Source organism: Magnolia sinica, chromosome 13, assembly GCF_029962835.1.
Source record: "Magnolia sinica isolate HGM2019 chromosome 13, MsV1, whole genome shotgun sequence".
Classification (NCBI taxonomy): domain Eukaryota; kingdom Viridiplantae; phylum Streptophyta; class Magnoliopsida; order Magnoliales; family Magnoliaceae; genus Magnolia; species Magnolia sinica.
In genome coordinates this window covers 8,922,994-8,946,487 of record NC_080585.1, presented here as the reverse complement: position 1 = coordinate 8,946,487, position 23,494 = coordinate 8,922,994, and the positions used below count along the sequence as shown (strand labels likewise).

General features: G+C 42.5%; 1 protein-coding gene across 1 annotated transcript; it reads left to right on the top strand.

Annotated features, from left to right (window-relative positions):
- Positions 1-30: 30 nt before the first annotated feature.
- Positions 31-23,494, top strand: LOC131222704 (protein EARLY FLOWERING 5). Its single transcript, XM_058217866.1, has 9 exons — positions 31-225; positions 4,925-5,018; positions 7,370-7,455; positions 20,533-20,582; positions 20,695-20,761; positions 20,836-20,917; positions 21,079-21,506; positions 22,482-23,021; positions 23,183-23,494. The coding sequence occupies exons 1-9, from the start codon at positions 145-147 to the stop codon at positions 23,405-23,407; spliced, it is 1,653 nt and encodes a 550-aa protein (XP_058073849.1). The 5' UTR covers positions 31-144; the 3' UTR covers positions 23,408-23,494.

The window sequence follows — 23,494 nt, the reverse complement described above, 5'->3', positions numbered from 1 at the left end:
TCGCCTTAGCAAAGCTGTTTTATTAAAAATCAGAGCGCCTGTAAACGGCGCGAGCTCGAGCGACAAAACAGGCTCTCGTATTTTCACGTCCGAGGTGAGAGGAAAGGAAAACCAAAGATCGCTGCTTTTGGTGTGAGAGAGACGATGAAGACGACGAAAGGAGGGAAGGTCATGAACCCTACAGATGCCTATCGCAAGGAGCTCCGAAAGAAGGAGCTCAAAAGGGTATGAAAATCTCCTCAATCCCTCAATTCTAGGGTTTTTTTTTTTGTATTGTATTGTCTACCCTTTTCCTTCTAAATTCAAATTCATCCAAACATTCAGATGCTTGCAATTCCGTTCTCGAAACCCTGGATTTTTTGCGACCATAGGAAATGCGATGCGTCATCTCGAGGAGGGCCCGAGGATGATGCTCTCGCTATCGGTGTTGCTGGAAATAAGCCATCCGATTTTCGCTATCGGATGATCCGAATCGTTCTTCCTATGGGATCTGTCTTGGATTGGATGTGGTCATGTGGACAGAAAATTTACTTGATTGGATGATCCTTACCGTCCATTTGATGAACTTACTTCCCATGTAATGTGAACTTGCTGCATTGTCTTTTTTGAGAAGGTAACCAATTCATTAAACACACCAAAAAGCTAGAAAAGAAAATACTAGAACAGTAGCTGGGGTGACGCTCTCATTGCCTTCCTTTGCGCAAGATCCATCTATAAAAATCATAAGCATACAAGACTACGAGAAAAACAACTCAAGCCAAAAAGTCCAAGGGTAGCAAACCAAAAACGCAAGTCGCCCATAAACAATGGATTCCCAATTCAATCGAAGTCCTTCTAAACTCAGGCAGTGCCAGTGCCCACTTAAATACCAAAGACACAATGCTCAATTTGAGAGAGGCTAGGGGGAAATTGTGGCATTCATCTTTCTCAAGAAGTCCAAATGCCCCATACAACTGCAAAAGGCTGCAGCTTCCAAATTATCTTTCATTGCACAGAAAAGGGGCCAGCAGACCATCTGGGGATGACCTCAAAAGAAAAAGAAACGCCTTTAAGCCACTGAACTCAAACAAATCAAAGAAATGGTCCCCAATTTCATGTATGGACTAGCAACGAAGGAGTAAGTGGTCAACAGATTCCTCATCGTTTTCTACACACGAAACACGTACAGTAGCGCAGCTTGAGCTGTATTCATCTTCTTCAAATTGTGTATGGTAAGGATTTTGCTCATAGAGGCAATCCAAATGAAAGCTTGGAATGTAGGACGGCTAGGAGTTTTCCATACACGCGCATGGGTAATGCGAGCTTCCAATGTTGCAAATCTTTGATGTAAGGGATTTGGAAATTGGAAGTGAACCCTCCATTAGCCGACCATGTTCTTCACACAAAACATCAATGCTTGCCTCGTGAAGGGTAAACATGAGGGTGGAGAACTCACATCATCATCATTTAAATTTCTAAGGACTGCATTCCACACTATAGACCTTCCCATGAATTCGTAACAATCAACCACCATAGCTTCTCTATTCGTCGCTAAAGAGGACACCATAGCTTCTGTATTCGTAGCTAAAGAGAACAAGGGAAAGATTTTCCAACTTTGAGTCTACTCAAGCCAAATGTCCTTCCAAACGATTGACCTTATTACCACAACCAACAATAAACTGAATCCCCTCCTCAAACGATCACCTCAATTTGCTCGGGATTGATTGCTCATTTCCTCTGCCTAGACAGGCTCCCCCAATCATACTAATAGTTCAATGGAGGACACGTGGCTAGTGAGAGTAGTGACGCATTTGGGTTTTTAGAGGCGTGTTAATTGCTTAGAAACTCCAAGGAGGTGTCAAAAGCTTTTTGAACGTTAATAGATTCAGGCCAGCTCCCCTAGAGGGCTCGCTCTAGAGGAAGGAGTGACGACCCTATCGAATATGAATTTGTATGGAGGCACCGGACTAAAGAAGAAGAAGAAGAAAGGAGAGGATAGTGGCCTCGTGCCTAGGGAGGAAGGTAAGGCGTTGAAAGCGGATTGTGAAGGGGATTCATATGGTGAGGAGAAATCTCAAAGTTCTCCATTGGAAGGACTGAAATCCCTAGGTACTCCAATCTCTTCGTTGTCTTCTTCTTCTTCTTCTTCTTTTTTGGTCACCTTCAACTAAAGATCATTGGAACCTCCCAATTTTGTTTAGAGCAGGGCCCTAGATGAAAATTAGTGTGTTTGTGAGTGGTGACAGAAGCGAAAGGAAGTGAGGAGAGGAAGATCGTGGTTATTGAAGGTGGTGGGAAACCATCACCTGTGATCAGTACCATACCTAAGGAAGAAACTTGTTCATTAGCATACTCTAACTCTCCACCACAATAGCAAAAATGAGAAGGTCCCCTTGATGAAGATCTCTAGAACTAGAGAAGCAACCTATCATTGATCTATTAACCATGGTGGAAAAAGAAGTCCTGCTGATGAACTCATTTGACTGGTCTTCATGTAGGCTGATGCATTGCTGTTGTCACTTGAACGGTTGAACCGCGAGAATCATCCCCCCTAGCATTTAGAGCAGGAAAGGATAAAGGTTCCACTTGATGCTTATCTGGCTTCACCATGACACCCAGATCCTTAGAACTTCTACTTGCCTCCACCTACCAGTTTACTGTATTTGGACATGTGTACCATTAGTTTCCATCTCTCAGCAGACCTACCATTAAGAACACCGAAGGCCTTGCTTCATCCCAGTATCAAAATCTAGCAAATACAAACCTTCTCAGTTTCCCTTATCCCTGTGAGTCTGTGACAAGGTATAATTGTTTCCATGAGGGGACCCAAGTTGTCAAACACCTCCACAATGTCACCGGCTCCCCACTTTGAACTGGCCATCACTGCACAACCTTCTAGCCTGGAATCACACCATTCGGACTGTCCATTGCTGTGGTGCTAATGGAATCACAATCCACAGCAAAATCCGCTTCCAATCCCACATGGGGACCACAGTCAACCCATTGAACACATGAATGGGGAGGCATCTGGCAAATCCCCTCAATCCACTGTTCAACCGGCTGAAAGAAAGTCTAAGGGGCTGTTTGATTTTTAATTTCCTTGGTAAATACATGGAAATAAGTAATTATTACTTACTCCACCTATTTGAAATTCGCCGGGAATTACGTTTCGAAAATCGGTCCATAAAAACCCTGTTATTACTAATTTAAATATGTGGGCCCCATCATGATATATGTGAGTTATCCACACCATCCATCCTTTTAAAAAACACATTTTAAGCAATGATTCCAAAAATGAGGAAAATCAAAAGTTCAAGTGGACCACACCTTAGGAAACAATGATCATTAAGACGTCCACGGTTAAAAGCCACTGACAAATGGGGAGGCATCCTGCATATCCCCTTGATTTGCAGTGTAGTCTGTAGAGATGGTTGCTCTTGGCCTCAAACAATGAGGAGGGGACAGGGATTCCCTGGAGAAAGAGCTTGATGAGAACATGATGCAGTACACATTATGGAAAGATCACATTAACCGCCAGCCAGAAGATGGCGGTCTAAAATTTGTCTTTTGGTTCCGTTCATGTACTACCAGGTAGATGGTTAAAATTGTCAAGCCAGTGTGATTTTTGGTATATGAATTTTTCATGGTTGGGCCTAATGATGCTCTGAATCTAAATCACATTCTACATAAAATTGTGCTTCTTCGACAGTTGCACTTAACTGCATTGTTACATTTATTTCTTCAACATATCAACCCTAGTGTGTGTTTTGTGACCCAATTAGATGGTTAGGATTTCTGATTAGTGTTTTGTTTGGTCTTGGTCCCATTCATAGTTGGACCAACTCAGTGAATGGTCTGGATCTTGTCCACAGTATGTCACATAAGTGGTATTCTACATTAATTTGTATTATAAAAGATGATTGGTTTAACTCTTCAAGCAGTTGTATGGTTGAGTGGCAATCTTTTTCCTATAACTCAACTGGCTGTAAAATATTGAATTGAGATTATTTCGGTCCATATCAATTGGATCCCATAGAGCATTGCTCAGGACTGATTTCGCATAATAGTACTAGTTATGGTCCACTTATATTTTAAGTTGGATTGACCGACTTACCATGAAAAAAAGGTTAGATGGATTGACTTACCACCTGTATGTCATGGTTTGTTTATTTGTTTTGGTGGGTATTTTGTTTTCCATGCCGGAATTAATAGTTTCAGCATTTTGATGTTTTCAGTGTTCAATCTTGGGAAGGACAATATCTCTCTGTCACTTCAATCATCATCATCTAAGCCTTATCCCTATAAATCAGGGTTGGCTGCGTGAATCCTATTCCGTTGTTCCACTCTATCAAGGGCAAGACCTTCAGTTAAACCATAGGTCAAAATAGAGGACAAGAAAATGTAATTAAATAAAATTGTAAATTGTCCTTTAGTTTTTAACTTCCTCATTCAACTAGAAAGCGAACCTAAGTGCCCCTAAATGCATTGAGAAATGCCAGCCAAAATGGCCAAACATTGGAAGCCTTTACAAGAAATTGTAGCATAAACATTCTAGCCAGAATGGACGGAAATGGTTCGCACTGGAACAGGGAGCAGTAGATTCTGGTACCTATATATCTGAACAGCACAAAATATTTGGCTGTTTCAGACAGAACTACATTGATAACTATGATGGGCACTCAATTTTACACCCGTTTTGGTGACAACAGTATCTGCTTTAAGCTACTTTTGAAGATATTTCTGACTTCTTCCACATTCGATTTGTGATAATGTGGTCAGGCATTTGGAGCTAGCATATGTAAAAATTCTGTACACTGTTCAGTCTTTTTTCAGCTTTTGTTTCATATTCTTTGTTACTTTTTCTGGTATTAATCCTTGGTTAGTCATTTGGGATTTTTCATTTCCGGGCATAAAGATTTTCATTTGAGTTGATTCTTTGTAACAGAACAAAAAAGAAAGAAAGAAAGTGCGGGAGGTTGGGATTCTAAAGAAGGATCCAGAAACCATTAGGGAGCAGATTGAGAAGCTGGAAATGATGAGTAAGTGATATATATCTATTGCTACCTTTTCATTGAAAACAAACTAAAAGATTTCTTTCCAAACTAATCATTAAGCTTTAACTTGTTGAATGTGGATTACATTGTAAGGTATTCAATTACTGTCATTGGGCTTGCTATCATCATAGTCATCACTATCCTCATTGCCATCTCCATCTACATTGCCATCGCCATCGCCGCCGTTGTCATCATCATCATCAATAACATCACCAGAAACTAACTAAAAAGGCTTCTTTCCAAATTAATCATGAAGCCCTAACATCGTTGAACGTGGATTATACTATAAAATATTAAATTACTGTATCAAGCTTGCTATGATCTATCAGAATCTAATGATTTGTGGAGCATCAGTTGGAATTGATGGTGCTGTATTTAAAACAATTGCACATTCTCACTGCTGTTGGACTCGAGAGTAGCAAGGTATAAAATTTATCATCAAGCCTAGGTTGTAATTGTCAGACAAAATAAAACCTGAAACTAAGTTTGTGCAAGTCTGGCGAAGCAGGATTTGATTGGCAAAACAGAATTCATAAAGCTGACCCTGAATAGCTGGGACCAGTTCGTAGAAGTTTAGGGGTTGCAGTCACCTGGACAGTCCAGACAATGTTTTCTTAAATGATCCAGAAACCATTAGGGAGCAGATTGAGAAGCTGGAAATGATGAGTAAGGCCCCGTTTGTTAAATCTGAAGTCTAAAGCCTGAATCTGAAATCTGAAGTCAAAAAACTTGTTTGGTAACTATGGCTGAAGTCTGAAAATTAAGTACTGAATTTGAAACAATCTGTTTGTTAACAAACATCTGAAATGTCTGAAATATGTTAATTTGACACATTTACCCCTATCTATCTCTTGTTTTGAAATGTTTTATATTATAAAGAAATTATTTTTTATTAAATGAAAATAAAGTTATTTTTTTATTAAATGAAAATAAAATTATTTTTTATTAAATGAAAATAAAATTATTTTTTTATTGGATCACACCTTAAATTATCTAAAAAGATTGATGGACGATGTGGATCAAACACATAAATCATGGTGGGGCATAAAGAAATTCTGCAGGTTAAAGGTTGATTTTGTATTGCGCAAGCAATTGAAAAGAAAAACTTTCCATAATAACTTGAAAAGGGGTACTTTTGGAAGCAAAAAATTTTTGTTTAATGAAAAATCACGGAGCGCATTCCGCGTTCACCATTAAGCCAGACTCCTATCACTGAAAGAATTCAGTGAAAAACCACTTAGCGCTTTCCGTCTTTCGCGTTAACAACGCATTAACAAACACCACTAAACACGGAAAATTTTCCACATTCCGCGTTAAGTGCAAAAATTCAGCGTTAACAAACACGGCCTAAGTGATATATATCTATTGCTACCTTTTCATTGAAAACAAACTAAAAGATTTCTTTCCAAACTAATCATTAAGCTTTAACATTGTTGAATGTGGATTACATTGTAAGGTATTCAATTACTGTCATTGGGCTTGCTATCATCATAGTCATCACTATCCTCATTGCCATCTCCATCTACATTGCCATCGCCATCACCGCCGTTGTCATCATCATCATCAATAACATCACCAGAAACTAACTAAAAAGGCTTCTTTCCAAATTAATCATGAAGCCCTAACATCGTTGAACGTGGATTATACTATAAAATATTAAATTACTGTATCAAGCTTGCTATGATCTATCAGAATCTAATGATTTGTGGAGCATCAGTTGGAATTGATGGTGCTGTATTTAAAACAATTGCACATTCTCACTGCTGTTGGACTCGAGAGTAGCAAGGTATAAAATTTATCATCAAGCCTAGGTTGTAATTGTCAGACAAAATAAAACCTGAAACTAAGTTTGTGCAAGTCTGGCGAAGCAGGATTTGATTGGCAAAACAGAATTCATAAAGCTGACCCTGAATAGCTGGGACCAGTTCGTAGAAGTTTAGGGGTTGCAGTCACCTGGACAGTCCAGACAATGTTTTCTTAAATCATAATTCAATTTTTCTCAAGTAAAAAAACCACTCACTGCCATCTTATCCCCAACTAATTGGGGTCGGCTAAGTTATATATAAAAAAACCATTAAAAAAAGTTGGGTAAAAGTGCAGTTGCTTCTACCCATATATATGTTTTGTGTGCTTTGGTAAGCTGGTCGTGCCCCTATTTGCATGTCAACATGTTAGATTTTGGATTTTAGTAAACACAGCATTGTCTTATTCTTTACCAGTGACATTTATCCATAACTTTTATTTCTTATATTCTGTTATTCAAATACTGATGATTTGACAAAGGTGTTCTTGTCATTTGAAATTTGGATTAGTGACTGTATTATTGAATGGTGCAGAAGCGGATGGTGCTCTTGACAAGGCAAGGAAGCACAAGAAAAGACAACTTGAGGACACATTAAATCTTGTTTTGAAGAAGAGAAAGGTAACAACGACTCTTGTGTACTGGAGGTTAAAGGACACTTTCAATGGCGGTGTATTGTACCGATTACATTTGCTGATGCTTTTAGGTTTCAAGTGAGAGTCAAATGTAACTTAATTACATGATGCAGTTAATGATGTCAGTTTTATGTCTTCTTTGCAAAAATTATTTCTCCAGTGATATCTACCCCACAGGATTCCACTTGCCCTTGTATTAATGTTTGGGATACTGTCATTGGGAAAAGCCAAGGAAGCCCAATGGCTAAGAGGTTTTTCATGGGGTGGTGAGGTCTCCTGTCCTTTCTACATTTGTCTTTTTTTGTTGTGAACTTCAAAATGTTCTCCATGTTCACCATTGTTTACAAACTTGGAGTGAACTTGGTAGTAGGATTGGTTTGGACCAGAACTGTCCACCAGAATGGTCAGGTCACCAGAAACTTGGTAGTAGGATTGGTTAGGTGGGCAACTTTTTTCTTGCAAAAAAGGAAAAGAAAAAACTAAAGAAGATGAACCGTTGGAGGTGGTTGCCATGATTCAGTGGGGATAGTTGTCCCATGGCTATAATGAGGGCACAACAAATTTCATCAAGGGGCTGCGTCTTTGGTCCCCACGCGTCCAACCCCCTTTTCAGTCATGCCGCGACCATTAGGAGGAGAGGGATAGATGGTAGGATATTTCCAAAGGGTCTAGAAGCAACTCCTTTAGTGCTCTTGTGGGAATGACGTGTTTCTGACTGGTTTTTGGAGTCTGGAACAAGAGAGAAAGGGGATCATTTAAGGAGGGCCACTTTTTACTGCCATTTTCTGTCTCGAGGAAGTGAATGTCAGAGGGCAGAGGATTCTCCATTGGTTTGAGACATGGCAACTTGATGCAACCAAATGGTCATACAAGTCGATTGATCAAGATTTGAAGAAAAGGCTCACATCTCACGCGTGCATGCTCCACACGTGTGTACAAGAAAAGGACCACTTTTCCTTTTTAGCCCATCACTACTTTCCTTTTCTTTCAAATCTCTAGATTAAGATTTTTTTTTTCCACATCTTTATATTAAGCAAGTAGTAATTTTAGTTTTTTCTTATTTAAATATTTTCTTATTTAGGTACTTTCTTAATTGCAAAGCTTTCTTATTTAAGTAGTTTAATATTTTCTTAGATCTTGGCTAGCTAGGAATTTTATTTTTACATTCCATGACTTTTATTAGAGATTGTAAGGACTAATTATAAATAAGGCCCGCCTATGGTCTATGGAATAAGACATGTTGAATAATATTCTCTTTTATAAAAATTCCCATATTTTCTCTAAGGTAGTTGTTGAAGGGGGGGAAGTGATCTGTAGTTCAAGATTAAAGGACAATTGAGCTTGCTCATCGTCTTGCATTCGTGGTCTGTAGCATTCGGATAGAGGATTGTTGGGTCATTTCCCACAATCTCTTTATTCTTTTCTTTGATCTATTTACTTCTCCTTTCGGGGTTTGCATTATAGCTCCCGTGGTGTGTAGGAGGGGACATCAATGTGATGAGGTGTGCTTACGAGAAATTCAAAGGGTCGTGCATAACTAGTAGTATGCGTGAGTTTTTCTGAGTGGGTCTAGAAGCATGAGCTCTTTGATCCGCCCATGAGAGGATTCAAGTTTACGTGGCTTAATGGTAAAAATAATGATGCGGACACAGGTGCATTCAAGGTGTACCAACGAAGAAAGCGCCAACCACAAGTGCCGTCCTTGTGGATAGACGAATATTGAGGAGCTGAAGACCTTTCACATGTGATTGGACATATAGAAGACCCCACTTAGGGAAGACACATGTGAAGGAAGATTGGAGAAAGAAGACCGAGCACCCAAACTTTCCCATACTTATGTTATTTGCGCGTTTTTTTGACTTAGTTAGGGGTCTTTTAGTAATCTTATATCTTTATTTGCTTATCCTAGGGGTATTTTAGTAATTTTATGTCTTTATTTGCTTATTTAAGTGTGGTAAAGCCCTAAACACGAATTTCAACTATTGATTAATGAACAGCAAACCCTTTAGTTGCCTCCTTCCTCTCTTCTCTCTAATGGTGCTTCTTCTCTCCCCTTGATCTTCTTTTTCTAATTTCTTCTTGTGCCCCTCCAACTTCCTCAAGGTAATAGCTTTTTTCTTTCTATTTTTCACTTTTGGCTAATTCTTCTTCGATCAAAATCTTGAGAATCAATCTAAACCCTAAATCCCCAAATTCTCAAATCCCTAATTCGAGAAACTTCTTGGTTCTTCGGACTAGTGACCTTCATTGATCGATTGGGTGTGACCATGCAAGATCGGGAGGTCTCATCCCTCGCCGGATCCAACCTAAGTAGTAATTGAATTCCATACTCCATGGTTGTAGTGATGGCCCGCTCCATTGCATGTTTCCTTTATGATTTTCTTAGTTATGATGATTACTGTTAGAATTTTATATCATTTATTCCTTTTATTTCCGCTGTTTAATTATCTCCATGAGCATGCATCATAATTAGGGCTGTCCTGCGTCAAATTTGGTATCAAAGCCTAGGCTTGCATGGTTTTTGTCTAGATCGAGTTATCAAATTAGGGTTTTGATTTTTAGGTTTAACTTAGGAAAGTTTCAGGTTTAGAAAGTTTTCAATTTTAGAAACTTTCTAATTTTAGAAAGTTCCTAATCTGGAAAATTTTCAAATTTGAGTTGTTTCCTGTTTCAACTTAATTGTGTTAGTTCATAGTAGTTTTGCATTCATCGCATTCATCTTGAAAGTCATAACACCTAGTAGTCTAGTTAGGTAGAGTTTGGTTCAAGTCTTCATTGTATGCCCACGAGAAGAGGTAGAGGTTTCGGACTTCAACCTACCATGAATAACGAGCAGTTATCTGAGCAACTTGCTCAATTGATACAAAAGATAACCGCCCTAGAAGCGGGTCAAAGGCGTGAGTTTGCCCGCCTTGAGAACCAAATTATCACCACCATGACTAAGGTGGAGCAACTAGAGGCGTCCCAAAAGGAAAATCCCGCTGTAGGGGAAGATGCGCACTCCCAAGTGGAAGGAATCATTGAAGAACGTGCTGCCACACGTGGTGGTAGTGAGGATAGAGATTGTGGTAACGGTCGTGGTGTGGTGCGAGAGGCACGAGCCACATGTGGTCATCAAGACCGTTATGATCCAGATGAGCGTGCGATGAAGAGTGTGAGAGTTGAGGCCTCGAGTTTTGATGGACACTTGGATCCCAAGGCATTCCTTGACTGGGTTGCTGACATGGACCACTACTTTGAGTGGTATGGCATGTCAGAAAACCGTCAAATGTGGTTTGCTAAGATGAAGCTTGTGGGTCAAGCCAAGCTCTTCTGGACCAACACCGAGCGTAGGGTAGAGAGAGTTGGTAGAGCCCCTATCACACATTGGTATGAGATGAAAGAGAAGTTGAAGGAGAAGTACCTTCCTCTCTCATACCGTCAGAAGCTCCTTGACCAATGGCAATCCTTACGCCAAGGGTCAATGCCTGCCGCTGACTACATCGCTAAATTTGAAGAGTATGTGATACGATGTGATATCCAAGAAGACCCTCTAGTAACGCTCTCGCGTTTTAAGACGGGACTTTGTGCGGATCTTCAGCGCGAGCTTATTACTCGGCCCTTAACGGACTTAGATGAAGCATATCAAGTCGTGCAGGAGTTAGAGCAGTATTTGAAGGCTCCTGTCGTTCGTTGTTTTGAGTCCCGAGACTCCAATGCTAGATCTAGTTCCCAAGGAACTAGACCTAATATTGGTAATCAACCTAGGGCACAGGCGACCATTTCGCCTAGGCCTAGGGAGGACAAGGGCAAAGGGGTTCTTGGTGCCGGTCCTAGTAACATGCGCCAAGTGAGGTGCTATGAGTGTGGCAACCTTGGCCACATGTCTAATCAGTGTCCTACGAAGAGCCATGGGAGAGCCTTAGTTATAGGCGAGTCCCACGAGGGTGGAGATGATCAGGGTGATTATGAAGTTGATAGTATCACCCTGAAGGAGGACTTACTGATGAAGAAGTGGATGGAGAAGCAACGCTTGCAGTAGTCAGGCGTGTGTTAGCTCAGTCTAGAAGTAGTGCCGACTGGCGTCGAAGCACTATCTTCTACACTATTGCCAAGTGTGGTGAAAAGAATTGTAAGGTGATAGTGGACAGTGGAAGTTGTCAGAATGTGATTTCCACTAGCACCTTAGATCGCTTAAAACTGAAATTCACACCTCATCCAGACCCGTATAAAGTTTCTTGGGTTGACAAGACATCCCTACCTATCACCCAGCAATGTCTAGTCCCCATCGAGTTTGGGTCATACAAAGAGTCCCTGTGGTGTGATGTTTTACCTATGGATGTGGGACATGTTATCCTAGGTAGACCGTGGCTATTCGATAATGATGTCACGATCTTTGGCCGTTCGAATGCGTGTACTTTTATGTATAATGGTAAAAAGATCAAACTTAATCCCATGCCACCTGAGAATACACTAGGGAAGAAGAAGGATGAGAAGGCAAGTGAGCCTAGAGAAATGGAGAAATCCAAACCTAAGTCTTTACATATAATCAGCGCAAGAGAGTTTGAAAAAGAGGCTAAGGAGGATTCTATGATGTATGCCCTTGTGGCTAGAGAAATTACACCTGAGGTTCCATCAGAGTTGCCCCGTGAGGTGACCTCGGTCCTGAAGGAATACAGTGATGTATTTCCTGAAGACTTACCGAATGAGTTGCCACCTATGAGGGACATACAGCATGCCATTGATCTTGTCCCAGGGTCTACTCTATCGAACCTTCCTCACTACAGGATGAACCCTGCAGCGCATGCAGAGTTGAAGAAGCAAGTTGATGAGCTTCTGCAAAAGGGTTTCATCCAAGAGAGTATGAGCCCGTGTGCCGTGCCTGCATTGTTGACGCCAAAGAAAGACGGCACGTGGCGCATGTGTGTGGACAGCCGTGCCATAAACAAAATTACTGTCAAGTATAGGTTCCCTATACCTAGACTTGATGATATGCTTGACATGATGGCCAGGTCCACTATATTCTCTAAGATAGACCTCAAGAGTGGATATCACCAAATTCGTATACGCCCAGGAGATGAGTGGAAGACGGCGTTTAAGACGAAAGATGGGCTGTATGAGTGGTTGGTCATGCCCTTCGGCTTGACTAACGCACCCAGTACTTTCATGCGGGTGATGACACAAACTTTGAGGCCGTTCATGGAAAAATTCCTAATGGTGTACTTTGACGATATTCTTATTTATAGTACTACTAAGGAATCACACCTTGAACATTTAAAGAAGGTCTGTAGTGTCCTTAGGAAGGAAAAGTTGTACGCTAATCTTAAGAAATGTGCATTCATGTCTAACCAAGTTGTGTTCTTAGGATTTATAGTGTCATCTGAAGGGATGCGCGCAGACCCTAAAAAAGTCAGGGCCATAGTTGAGTGGCCAGAACCAAGGAATATTCATGAGGTGCGAAGTTTTCACGGCCTAGCAACTTTTTATCGTCGGTTCATTAGGGGTTTTAGCACGATCATGGCTCCCATTACCTAGTGCATGAAAAAGGGAGAGTTTGTGTGGTCTAAAGCCGCCGTCAAGGCTTTTAAAGAAATTAAGGGCAAGATGGTGGAAGCTCCTGTCATGCGACTACCTGACTTTTCTACAGTCTTTGTAATAGCGTGCGATGCGTCCGGTGTCGGTATAGGTGGAGTGTTGAGTCAAGAAGGACACCCAGTGGCCTATTTCAGTGAGAAACTGAATGAGGCAAAACAAAAATACTCCACTTACGACAAAGAATTTTATGCGGTAGTGCAATCCCTGAGACATTGGCGACACTACCTCCTACCGCAAGAATTCGTTTTGTTTTCTGACCATGAGGCTTTGAGATATTTGCATTCTCAGAAGAAACTCAACCCAAGGCATGCCAAGTGGGTAGCGTTTCTTCAGGAATATTCGTTTGTTTTGAAACACAAGGCTGGGGTTGAAAACAAACCAGCGGATGCCCTTAGTAGGAGAGTGGCGTTGCTCAACTCCTTGAGTGTAGAGGTAGTCGGATTTGAGCAACTGAAAGATGAATACCCCATATGTCCTGATTTTGGGGGTACTTACACGTCGCTCTCTAATGACCAGCATATTATGGGTGGATATGTTCTTAAAGATGGCTTTCTTTTCAAGGGAGACAGACTTTGTATTCCCCGTATGTCCCTTCGTGAATTCCTCATCTGGGAGCTTCATTCAGGAGGGATAGCTGACCATTTTGGTCGTGATAAGACCATTGCCCTCGTGGAAGATCGTTTCTATTGGCCAAGCCTCAAGCGAGACGTAGCCAAAGTTTTAGGGCAGTGTCGAACATGTCAGCTAGCAAAGCAAAGAAAGCAAAATATTGGGTTGTACACGCCATTGCCAGTGCCACATGCTCCGTGGCAGGACATTAGTATGGACTTCGTGCTCGGGCTTCCCAAGACTATAAAAAAGCACGATTCCGTTTTTGTCGTTGTGGACCGTTTTTCTAAAATGGCGCATTTCCTCCCATGTTTGAAGACGTCAGATGCGTCTCATGTTGCTCGTCTTTTTTTTGATGGTGTGGTGCGTCTCCATGGGTTACCTAAAACCATAGTGTCTGATCGTGATGTTCGATTTACTAGCTATTTTTGGAAGACACTGTGGCACATTATGGGAACTCATTTGCAATTTTCTACTGCTTACCACCCACAAACAGATGGTCAAACTGAAGTGGTAAACCGTAGCCTTGGAAATCTTCTACGTTGTCTAGTGGGTGAACATGTTAAGACTTGGGACCTAATTTTACCAACTGCTGAACTTGCTTATAATGGGTCAGTTAATAGATCTACAGGGTTGAGTCCTTTTGAAATTGTAAGTGGTTATAAACCTAGAATGCCCATAGATCTCTTACCTATGTCTATTACCCAAAGGTCTTCTGAGTCAGCCGATGCATTCGCACGCCATATTCATGATTTGCATACACATATTAGACAGCGGTTAAATAAGAGCAATGATGATTATAAAGTTTCAGCTGATTCTCATCGTAGAGTGCAAGAATTTCAAGAAGGAGACTGTAATGGTGCGAATAAGACCAGAGCGACTCTCTCAAGGATCTGCAAAGAAATTACAAGCGCGTAGTGCTGGACCATTCAAGATATTACAAAAGGTTGGGTCCAACGCGTATCAGGTTGACCTTCCACCTGAAATGAGCATTAATCCAACTTTTAATGTGGAAGATCTAGTCCGTGCCCATACTCCCATTGTTGATACATCGTCCCTTTCATGGCCTTTTTCTGAGTTTGCTACCCAACCCCTTTCACCACCTCCTCCACTCATTACCCATAAAGAAGCAATTGAGGAAATCTTGGATGACGAGATAGTATCCACGAGAGATGGGGGTTTCCAAAGGTATCTTGTCAGGTGGAAAAACAAACCATCGTCTGAATCTACGTGGCTGTCGGGTGACGTATTGCAAGGTATTGATCCAGATCTACTCGAGCGCTACAAAAGTTTCAACTCGTCGGAGTCGAGTTTTTCTCACCCGAGGGGAATTGATGCGGACATAGGTGCATTCAAGGTGTACCAACGAAGAAAGCGCCAACCACAAGTGCCGTCCTTGTGGATAAGCGAATATTGAGGAGCTGAAGACCTTTCACATGTGATTGGACAGATAAAAGACCCCACTTAGGGAAGACACATGTGAAGGAAGATTGGAGAAAGAAGACCGAGCACCCAAACTTTCCCATACTTATGTTATTTGCGCGTTTTTTGACTTAGTTAGGGGTCTTTTAGTAATCTTATATCTTTATTTGCTTATCCTAGGGGTATTTTAGTAATTTTATGTCTTTATTTGCTTATTTAAGTGGGGCAAAGCCCTAAACACGAATTTCAACTATTGATTAATGAACAGCAAACCCTTTAGTTGCCTCCTTCCTCTCTTCTCTCTAATGGTGCTTCTTCTCTCCTCTTGATCTTCTTCTTCTAATTTCTTCTTGTGCCCCTCCAACTTCCTCAAGGTAATAACTTTTTTCTTTCTATTTTTCACTTTTGGCTAATTCTTCTTCGATCAAAATCTTGAGAATCGATCTAAACCCTAAATCCCCAAATTCTCAAATCCCTAATCCGAGAAACTTCTTGGTTCTTCGGACTAGTGACCTTCATTGATCGATTGGGTGTGACCATGCAAGATCGGGAGGTCTCATCCCTCGCCGGATCCAACCTAAGTAGTAATTGAATTTCATACTCCATGGTTGTAGTGATGGCCCGCTCCATTGCATGTTCCCTTTATGATTTTCTTAGTTAATGATTACTGTTAGAATTTTATATCATTTATTCCTTTTATTTCCGCTGTTTAATTATCTCCATGAGCATGCATCATAATTAGGGCTATCCTGCGTCAAATAACCTCGCGATGTCTAAGCTTGACAAGTTCCTAGTCTCTCTATCTTGGGTGGAAAAGTGATGCAGGACAACTAACCACTTGATTTAAAAGTTCGAATTGATAAAGCGTGGCGAATCAATCCCTTTATCTCGTAGCCCATGCTCCACATCTTATGGGTTAGGTCCTCAGTTGAACCCCCCTCGTGGGCCCCACATAACATGGATTCCACCTCACACGAGCCACCCGCCTCTCACAGGCTGCCCACCTCGAGTGTGCCCCTGCATCCAACAGGCCACCCCACTCAAAGCCGATGTGAAAATGCCCCTCCATTAATCACCCCTGATAAGGGTCTCGAACACGAGACTTCCCGCTCTGATATTAATTTGATGCAAGACAACTAACCACTTGCTCTAAAAGCTCGAACTGATAAAGCGTGGCAAATCAATTCCTTTATCTCATAGCCCAGGCCTTACGTCCCATGGGTTAGGTCCTCGACCGAACCTCCCTCGTGGGCCTCACATCACATGGATTTCACCTCACACGAGCCACCTACCTTAATACTCTCACCCGCCTCTCACGGGCCTCCCAACCTGAGTGTGCCCCTGCATCCCACATGCCACCCCACTCGAGCCCGGTGTGAAAATGCCCCTGCAGTAAAAAGTATCTGCTCATGATCCAAAGGGTTCTTCCCAAACCCACCCCTGATCATTTGCCCCATCATCCTCAAAGTGGATGAGGGTATAATTGGGGCTCTAAGCCCTTATGATTTGAGAAAGCATGGTTAGAAGTGGAAGGCTTCGCTCGTCGGGCGACAGAGTGGTGGAATTCGTTCTAGGTTCAGGGAGCAACATGGTTAGAATCATTGTAGAAGCTCAAGGCTCTCAAATTTAAGTTGAAGTCCTGGAGTAAGGAAGCGTTTGAGCAGAGAGACGCGGAGTCGGCGAGAATCCTCAGGGCTATCCTAGCTCTGGTAATTAAAGAAGAAGAGGGTTTTGCGTTGGCATCCCATCAGGCTGAGAGAGAATCTCTATCTCACCTATGGTCAACGACTGAAAGAGGAAGAAATCAAGTGCTGCCAGAGATCCAAGGCCTTGTGGCTTAAAGAGGGAGACCGATACTTGGAAGTTCTTCCATGAAATTGCAAGTGCCTAGCCCGGTGCAAATACATTTATTGCCTTATGATTGATGGTAAGAATGTCAAAAAGAAAGATCAAATTTGTTTTCCTATTGTCAACTTCTTTCGGGGCTTCTCTCGAAGGAAGATTGGGTCCGTCCTAGTCTTGAAAATTTGTTATATGATTGCATCTACCCCTCTGATGCGTAGCTTGTCTAGGCACTTGTGTCGGAAAAAGAATTTTGGGAAGTTGTTATGGCGCTAGGGAGGGATAAAGCCTTGGGATTAGGCGGGTTTGCTCTGGCGTTTTTTCAAGTTTTTCGGGGAGACTACTAGGGTGGCGTTGTTGAGTTTGTTTTTTTATTCGATCAACTGTCTAAGGAGCTAGGGAGTTCGTTCTTGCTTTGATTCTTAACAAGTCTCAAAGATTTTCGTCCCATAAGTTTGATCAGTAGTCCCTACAAGATTGTCGCCAAAATTCTAGCTCAGCCTTAGAGGTTGAGGTTAGTCTTGCCTAAGGCCATCTCTTATTCCCAGTTTGCATTTATCTCTAGCCGACAACTCACCCATTGTTTGCGGATTGCTAATGAATGCGTTGATTCATACCACAGGGAGGGTCGTAAGGGATCTGTAAGCTGAACTTAAAGAGGGCTTACAATCATGTTGAGTGGGGATTTCCAGATTACATGTTGGGTAGGTTAGGATTTGGGGATAAGTGAAAGTTGTAGATCTGACCGTGTGTTTCTCTATCCTGATTACCGAATCTCCTTTTGGCTTTTCTAGAGCTTCCAAGGTCTTAGATAGGGTTACCCTCTCTCTTCCTTCCTCATTTTTGAGGCTTTGAGCAGAATGCCAAGTAAAAGTTTGTCTTTGGGTTTGTTTGAAGGCTTCAAAATTCTGAGGGTAGAAAATCCCATCTCCCACATCCGGTTTGCTGACGATAACCATGTTCTACGGGGCGGAGTCCTAAGTGGACAACCTACGCAAAATCATTCAGTGCTTTGAGGTAGTGTTGGGCCTTAAGGTCAATCTCTCTAAAAGTAAGCATCTAGGGTTAATTTGGTCGAGGGGGAAGTTAAGTCGTTAGCTGAGTTGTTCGGTTGTTGTGTGGGCTCCCTCCCGATCTTGTATCTCGGGCTTCCACTATGCTGTGGTAAGCCTCCTAGTCTTCTCTGAGGTATTGTTATCGAAAGAATGGAGAGGAAGCTTTCCCCATGGAAAGGCAAGCTTTTGTCTCTAGGGGGTAGAATCAACCTTGTGAAGTCGACGTTGTCTAATTTCCCACTCGATTTCATATCCTTATTTCGATGACCTAAGTCGGTGATCCAGGGAATTGACAAGCTTCATAGAGATTCTCTACCGTGGCGGTGCCACATCTGAGAAATTCCTTCTTTTGAAGTATAGGGAGGTGTGTAGGCCCTTCGGGGAGGGTGGGGGCTAAGATAAGAAGGCTTGAAGATGTTAATTCGGCTCTTTGGGAAAGTGGGTCTGCAGTTTGGGGTCAAGGAGGAGAGTCTTTGGAAGTCAGTTATAGCTGGAAAACATGGAATCTTGAAGACAGGGTGGTGGATAAAGGAATCCTCTCAATACAAGGCTTCCTGTGTTTGGAAGGTGATCACTAGATTGGCCTAGAAGGTCTTCTCGGACATAGGGTTTTCGGTTGGAGATAGCGCAAGGATTTGGTTTTGGGAAGACACCTGGAGAGGAGAGTTCTCTTCTCACTCTCTGTTCCCTCGAACTGCCAAGCGTTCTCTGGACCTGGACATCTCGATTGCTGAGTGCTTCTCTCTCCATGGCAGCAGAGGTGTGTGGATCCCCCCTTGCTGGCGTAATCTATCGAAAGCTGAAATCAAGGAGATGTTGAGGCTCCTTGTGAGTCTGGAAGGCATCAGCCTCTCCCTGGCTCTTAAGGATGATTTATGCTGGAGAAGAGAGATTAGGTTAGGTTCTCCATTCGCTCCTTCGTTTTGGTGTCTGGTTCCGCGCCAACAGCTGAGGGTGTTCACACAGGGATGGTCTGGAGGTACAGGGCCCCACCGAAGGTTGCAGCATTCGCTTGGTTGGTTGGTAGGAACAAAATTCTCACTATTGACTACCTGTGGAAAAGGGGTGTGATGCTCCCAAACATGTCTTCTTTGTCCGAAGAACGAGGAGATGGTGGTGCATCTTTTCTTGCTTTGCCCATTTGTGCACTTGATTTGGGATGGTGTCCTCTTTGCATTCAAAGTTCTGTGGTTTTGCTGGATAGTATGTAGATGCTGTTCTTGTCTTGGCATGAAGGTGGTCCGAGATCAAAAGCCAAAGGGGAGTGGCGGTTGGCCCTGTTGGTGGTCCTGTGGTCAGTTTGGTTGGAAAGAAACAACATGTGCTTTCGGAATAGCAGGGCCCTGGTTGCATCCATTGTCAGTAGATTTTTTTTTTTTCACTAGTCAGGCAATGGGCTTCTTTGTCCTTGGGGGTGGGGACTGTGGACTTTTGTATTTTTGTTGTTTGTAGTCTTTTCCTTCTACTTTTTCAGCCTTTTGGCTTCTAATAAATTTCTCTATTTTCAAAAAGAAAAGAAAAGAAAAGAAAATCCACCACGGATAAGGGTTAAACCAATGACCTGTAGTCATAAACCAAAAGCCCAAGCCACTATGTGAGGAGTAAGCTGTTGCTTAAATCCTTTTATTTTAATGATTTTAGATTTGATAAGATCGCAGTCCAGAATGACTTAGCACACGTTGGACTGTTTTGATTAAATGGCCTGTTAAAATGGGTAGTGGTTGTCCAAGTTTAAAATATTGGTGTTGATTGAGTTTGTAACCATAACATGTTGCTGATCCACACGCGCGCGCGCACACAGAAAAAAAAAAAGGGGTGGGGGGGGGGGGGAGGGGACAATGTTGAACCAGAGAAATTAGGCATGTCACCATGTAACCGCATTACTAAACCTCTCCTATCAAACATAAGTCTGTACTTCTTGACCAATCTCTAAGAGAAAACCTGGAATGTTTTTGTTTCCCATCACCTGACTAATATCAGAAGTGTACAAGGTCCAAATTGATAATCACATAGGCCCTACCTTGGATGAGCCATATCCCAAATTTCACATGTGGTGCATGATTGCAACCCTTGGATTGGACAATTTTTCGGGACAAAGAGCCATTTGAAATCTATTTTCTTATCAGCATGATTTCAGGGTACAGGCCACACAGCCCTTTGATGTAGAGATTACCTGATGTTCCACATTTGTCAAGTCTATGAAAGGCAAGTCACTGATGAACTTGCAGGGAAGAAATTGACAGACACGATAGTCTAGCCAAGCTTTCAATATGATCAGGCAATTTTTACCAGTTCTTAGGGCATTAATTGCTACTTTTAACTGCAACTTAAATTCTATACCCTTCATGATTTTCTTTACATTTTGGTGTTGTGACTGACAATTCATTATCTACTGGAATTATGCTTCAGCTATGTTTATCTGCAGCTCATCTTCCAATTTATTGTCTGCTGCTTCAAATGGCATATTTCATTTTACTTAGATGTATCATTTTCTGTCGTTGCCTATCCATGCATATTACTATTTGAGGGCATGTCTTACATCTTTCTTTGCTTCTGAACAGGAATATGAAGAGAAAATGCGTGACAAAGGCGAGGCACCCGTTATGTTCAGGTGTGAAGCATTTCTTATCTAACTTATTTTATTTTATGCATGCAATGCTGTTTTGAGTTTTAATTAAATCCATCCTTTCACAATTTAGAAAATTTTTATATGTTTGTTTTAGCCATTTGGGGCCTCCACGAAGACGAACTGCAGAAGAAGAGGAGAGAACAAAACACCCAAAGCCAGAGGTATTTCTATATCTTATTCAAGTCGATGCATTATTTGCAATTCAATCTGATTTCCAACTGTGGTATGGATGCAGGACTCTGTTTACTATCATCCAACATTAAACCCAACTGGGGCACCACCTCCTGGAAAACCTCCCATGTACAAATCATCAATAGGTTACTCCAACTTTAGCTTATTACTCGTAAAAATGTAGTTTCTTTTTACCTTCCTCTCATTCCGTCTCATTTGTCATGTTTTGATTCTGCTGCGGTGGCAGCTTCAAGTCTTCTTCTTCTTTTTCTAAAAATTTCGGGTTTTTTTTTTTTTTCCACTGTAGGACCCAGGATTCCCCTATCGGCTTCAACAGGTGCTGCAGCATCATCTTCAAAGTCCGAGTCAGAGGAAGGGGCTTTGGATGTACCTCCTCCACCTCCTCCTCCGCCACCACCCTTGCCAAGTTCCGGTGAATTGTCTTCTGCAGATGATTCTTCTGTAGCAGCATCTTTGCCACTACCGCCACCTCCACCTCCTCCGGCACCGCCAAAGCCCACTGCAGAGTCAGGTACACAATTTCCCCCAGTGCCGCTGCCCCCGCCACCTCCAGGCCCCCCACCGAAAGAATCAGTGGCAGTTCATGCTTCACTGCCACCACCACCACCGCTTCAACGACCTCCTCAACCACCCCCGCCAGGCACTGGTGGAAGTGAGAGGGAGAAGAGTCAAAATTCGGCATCAGATAGCTTCAGACCAAACGATTCTAATCAGGTAAGTTCTTGTTGTATCCGTGGTTTTGGAGGTATGTGTACAGTTAAATAATGCTCTGATAAAGCTAACTCGCATTTGCCTCATTCTTCTTGGTGGCATAGAAGGTTGCCATTTCCTACTACGTCTAAGCTTTGTTATTCTTATTTAGGTGCAGAAAACCATCCACATTCTTCTTTTTTCTTTTCATTTGGCTGCTTATAACAAACTCCCATGGCCTACATCGTATTGTTGTGAGAAATGATAGGCTGTTGAGCCCCACAAATTTATTGTTTGCTGAGGTCCGTGATTCCATACATGTAGTGCTCATGGTTTTATGATCCAGACTATCAATCTGATGAGCCCCATCATCAACTTTTGGATAATAAAACCCACTGGGCCCCACATTTAGGGTTTCCTGGGCTTCAGCATCCTATAATTCCTATATTGTTGTTTAAGGAGCTTCTATCTCAATGCCGATAGAAAAGGAGCCTTGGTCTCATTCGGTCTGTTGTCATACCACAAAACAATGTGGCCTTTTCCACACACCCACACACACAAAAAACAGAAAAAAAAAAAAAAAAAAAACCCTCAAAACAATGTGTGGGTGATGTCAACTTGACGCTTCTATTCTCCATTTCCTCCCTTGCAGTCTTTAGTTGTTGCCATTTCCTGACTTTGCTTTTGTATTTGAGCTATCAATAGCTTGATTTGTTATTTCCACGGCCGCGTTTATGCTGTGCTGTTGAATTTTCCAAAAGCCGAAACTGATGGAGCCCAAATCATACATCGAGTCCACACGAGCCAGCCCAAGGTGACTCATAGCCAGAGTTGACAAGTCAACATGATTCCCATCTGCTAGATAGCAAGTATGGTTTTGAAGTCGCAACAAGTTCAATAGCAGTTTCAAAGAATTCCATCGAAATCATATTTTGCCTTCAGCATTTGAAGAACCTTTGTCTCATATTCAAAACAATCATAAGGTCATCTCTCTTGCAGGCTGCTGCTGTGCTCCCTCCACCTCCACCACCACCTGGGTTGCCACCGAAGTTGGTGACTCAGCAGCCCGAAGGTCCACCGTCCGGAACTGATGCCAATAATGCTACAGGGACAAAAGATGCCCCTAAAATGATTCCCCCACCACCGCCCCCTCCAAGGCAGCCATTACCAAGGCCTCCCATGATCCCCACTATACAGCCTGATGTATTACCTCCAGGCATTTCACGCTTCCCTCCACCCCCGCCCCCGCCAGATATGAGGCCACCATTCCCAGGCCCTGGACTTCCTACTCGGCCCACTCCTCCTGGAATGGTTGTCCCACCAATTCCAGGGCCCCCACCCTTCGGTCTTCCCCCTGGGCCACCACCACCTCCTCCCATGTTGAGGCCACCACTTCCACCTGGGGTTCTCCCCAACCCAGAAGATGATCTTGCAGCAACTAAACCGTTGGCATCTCAGAAGCCGTCCTATGTTAAATCGGCAGCATCTACAGTTGTGAAGAGGCCACTGGCGCAACATACCCCAGAACTTACATCCATGGTGAGTTTGGACTGCTGATTATTTCCTTGTCTTTTGGTAGTGTGTGCATTTGCCTGTGCTTTTCTTGATTTGAGAACATCCAAAACCTGCATTTGTTTGGGTCCTCTGTTGGTTTTAGCGTGTAAATGTGGGTAAGATAATAACCATTGATCTCAAAGCAGGTTCCTGCATCCGTCCGTGTGAGGAGAGAGACCGCAGTTCCGAAAGCAAAGCCGAAGCCGCAGCTCCCCACAGTAACCACAGCACTGCGGCCATCACCAGCCCCCGCCGCTGTTGGGAAACTGGAATTCACAGCCCAGCCATCGGCATCGAAGCCGCAAAGCATAGATGATTCCTATATGGCCTTTTTGGAGGACATGAAGGCGCTGGGTGCACTTGACAGTTAAAAAAATTGAACATGTGCTGTTTAAGGTTGACAACCATGTATAAAATGCTCTTTTAAAAGCATTGGGGCTGGTGGCCCCATTATAACC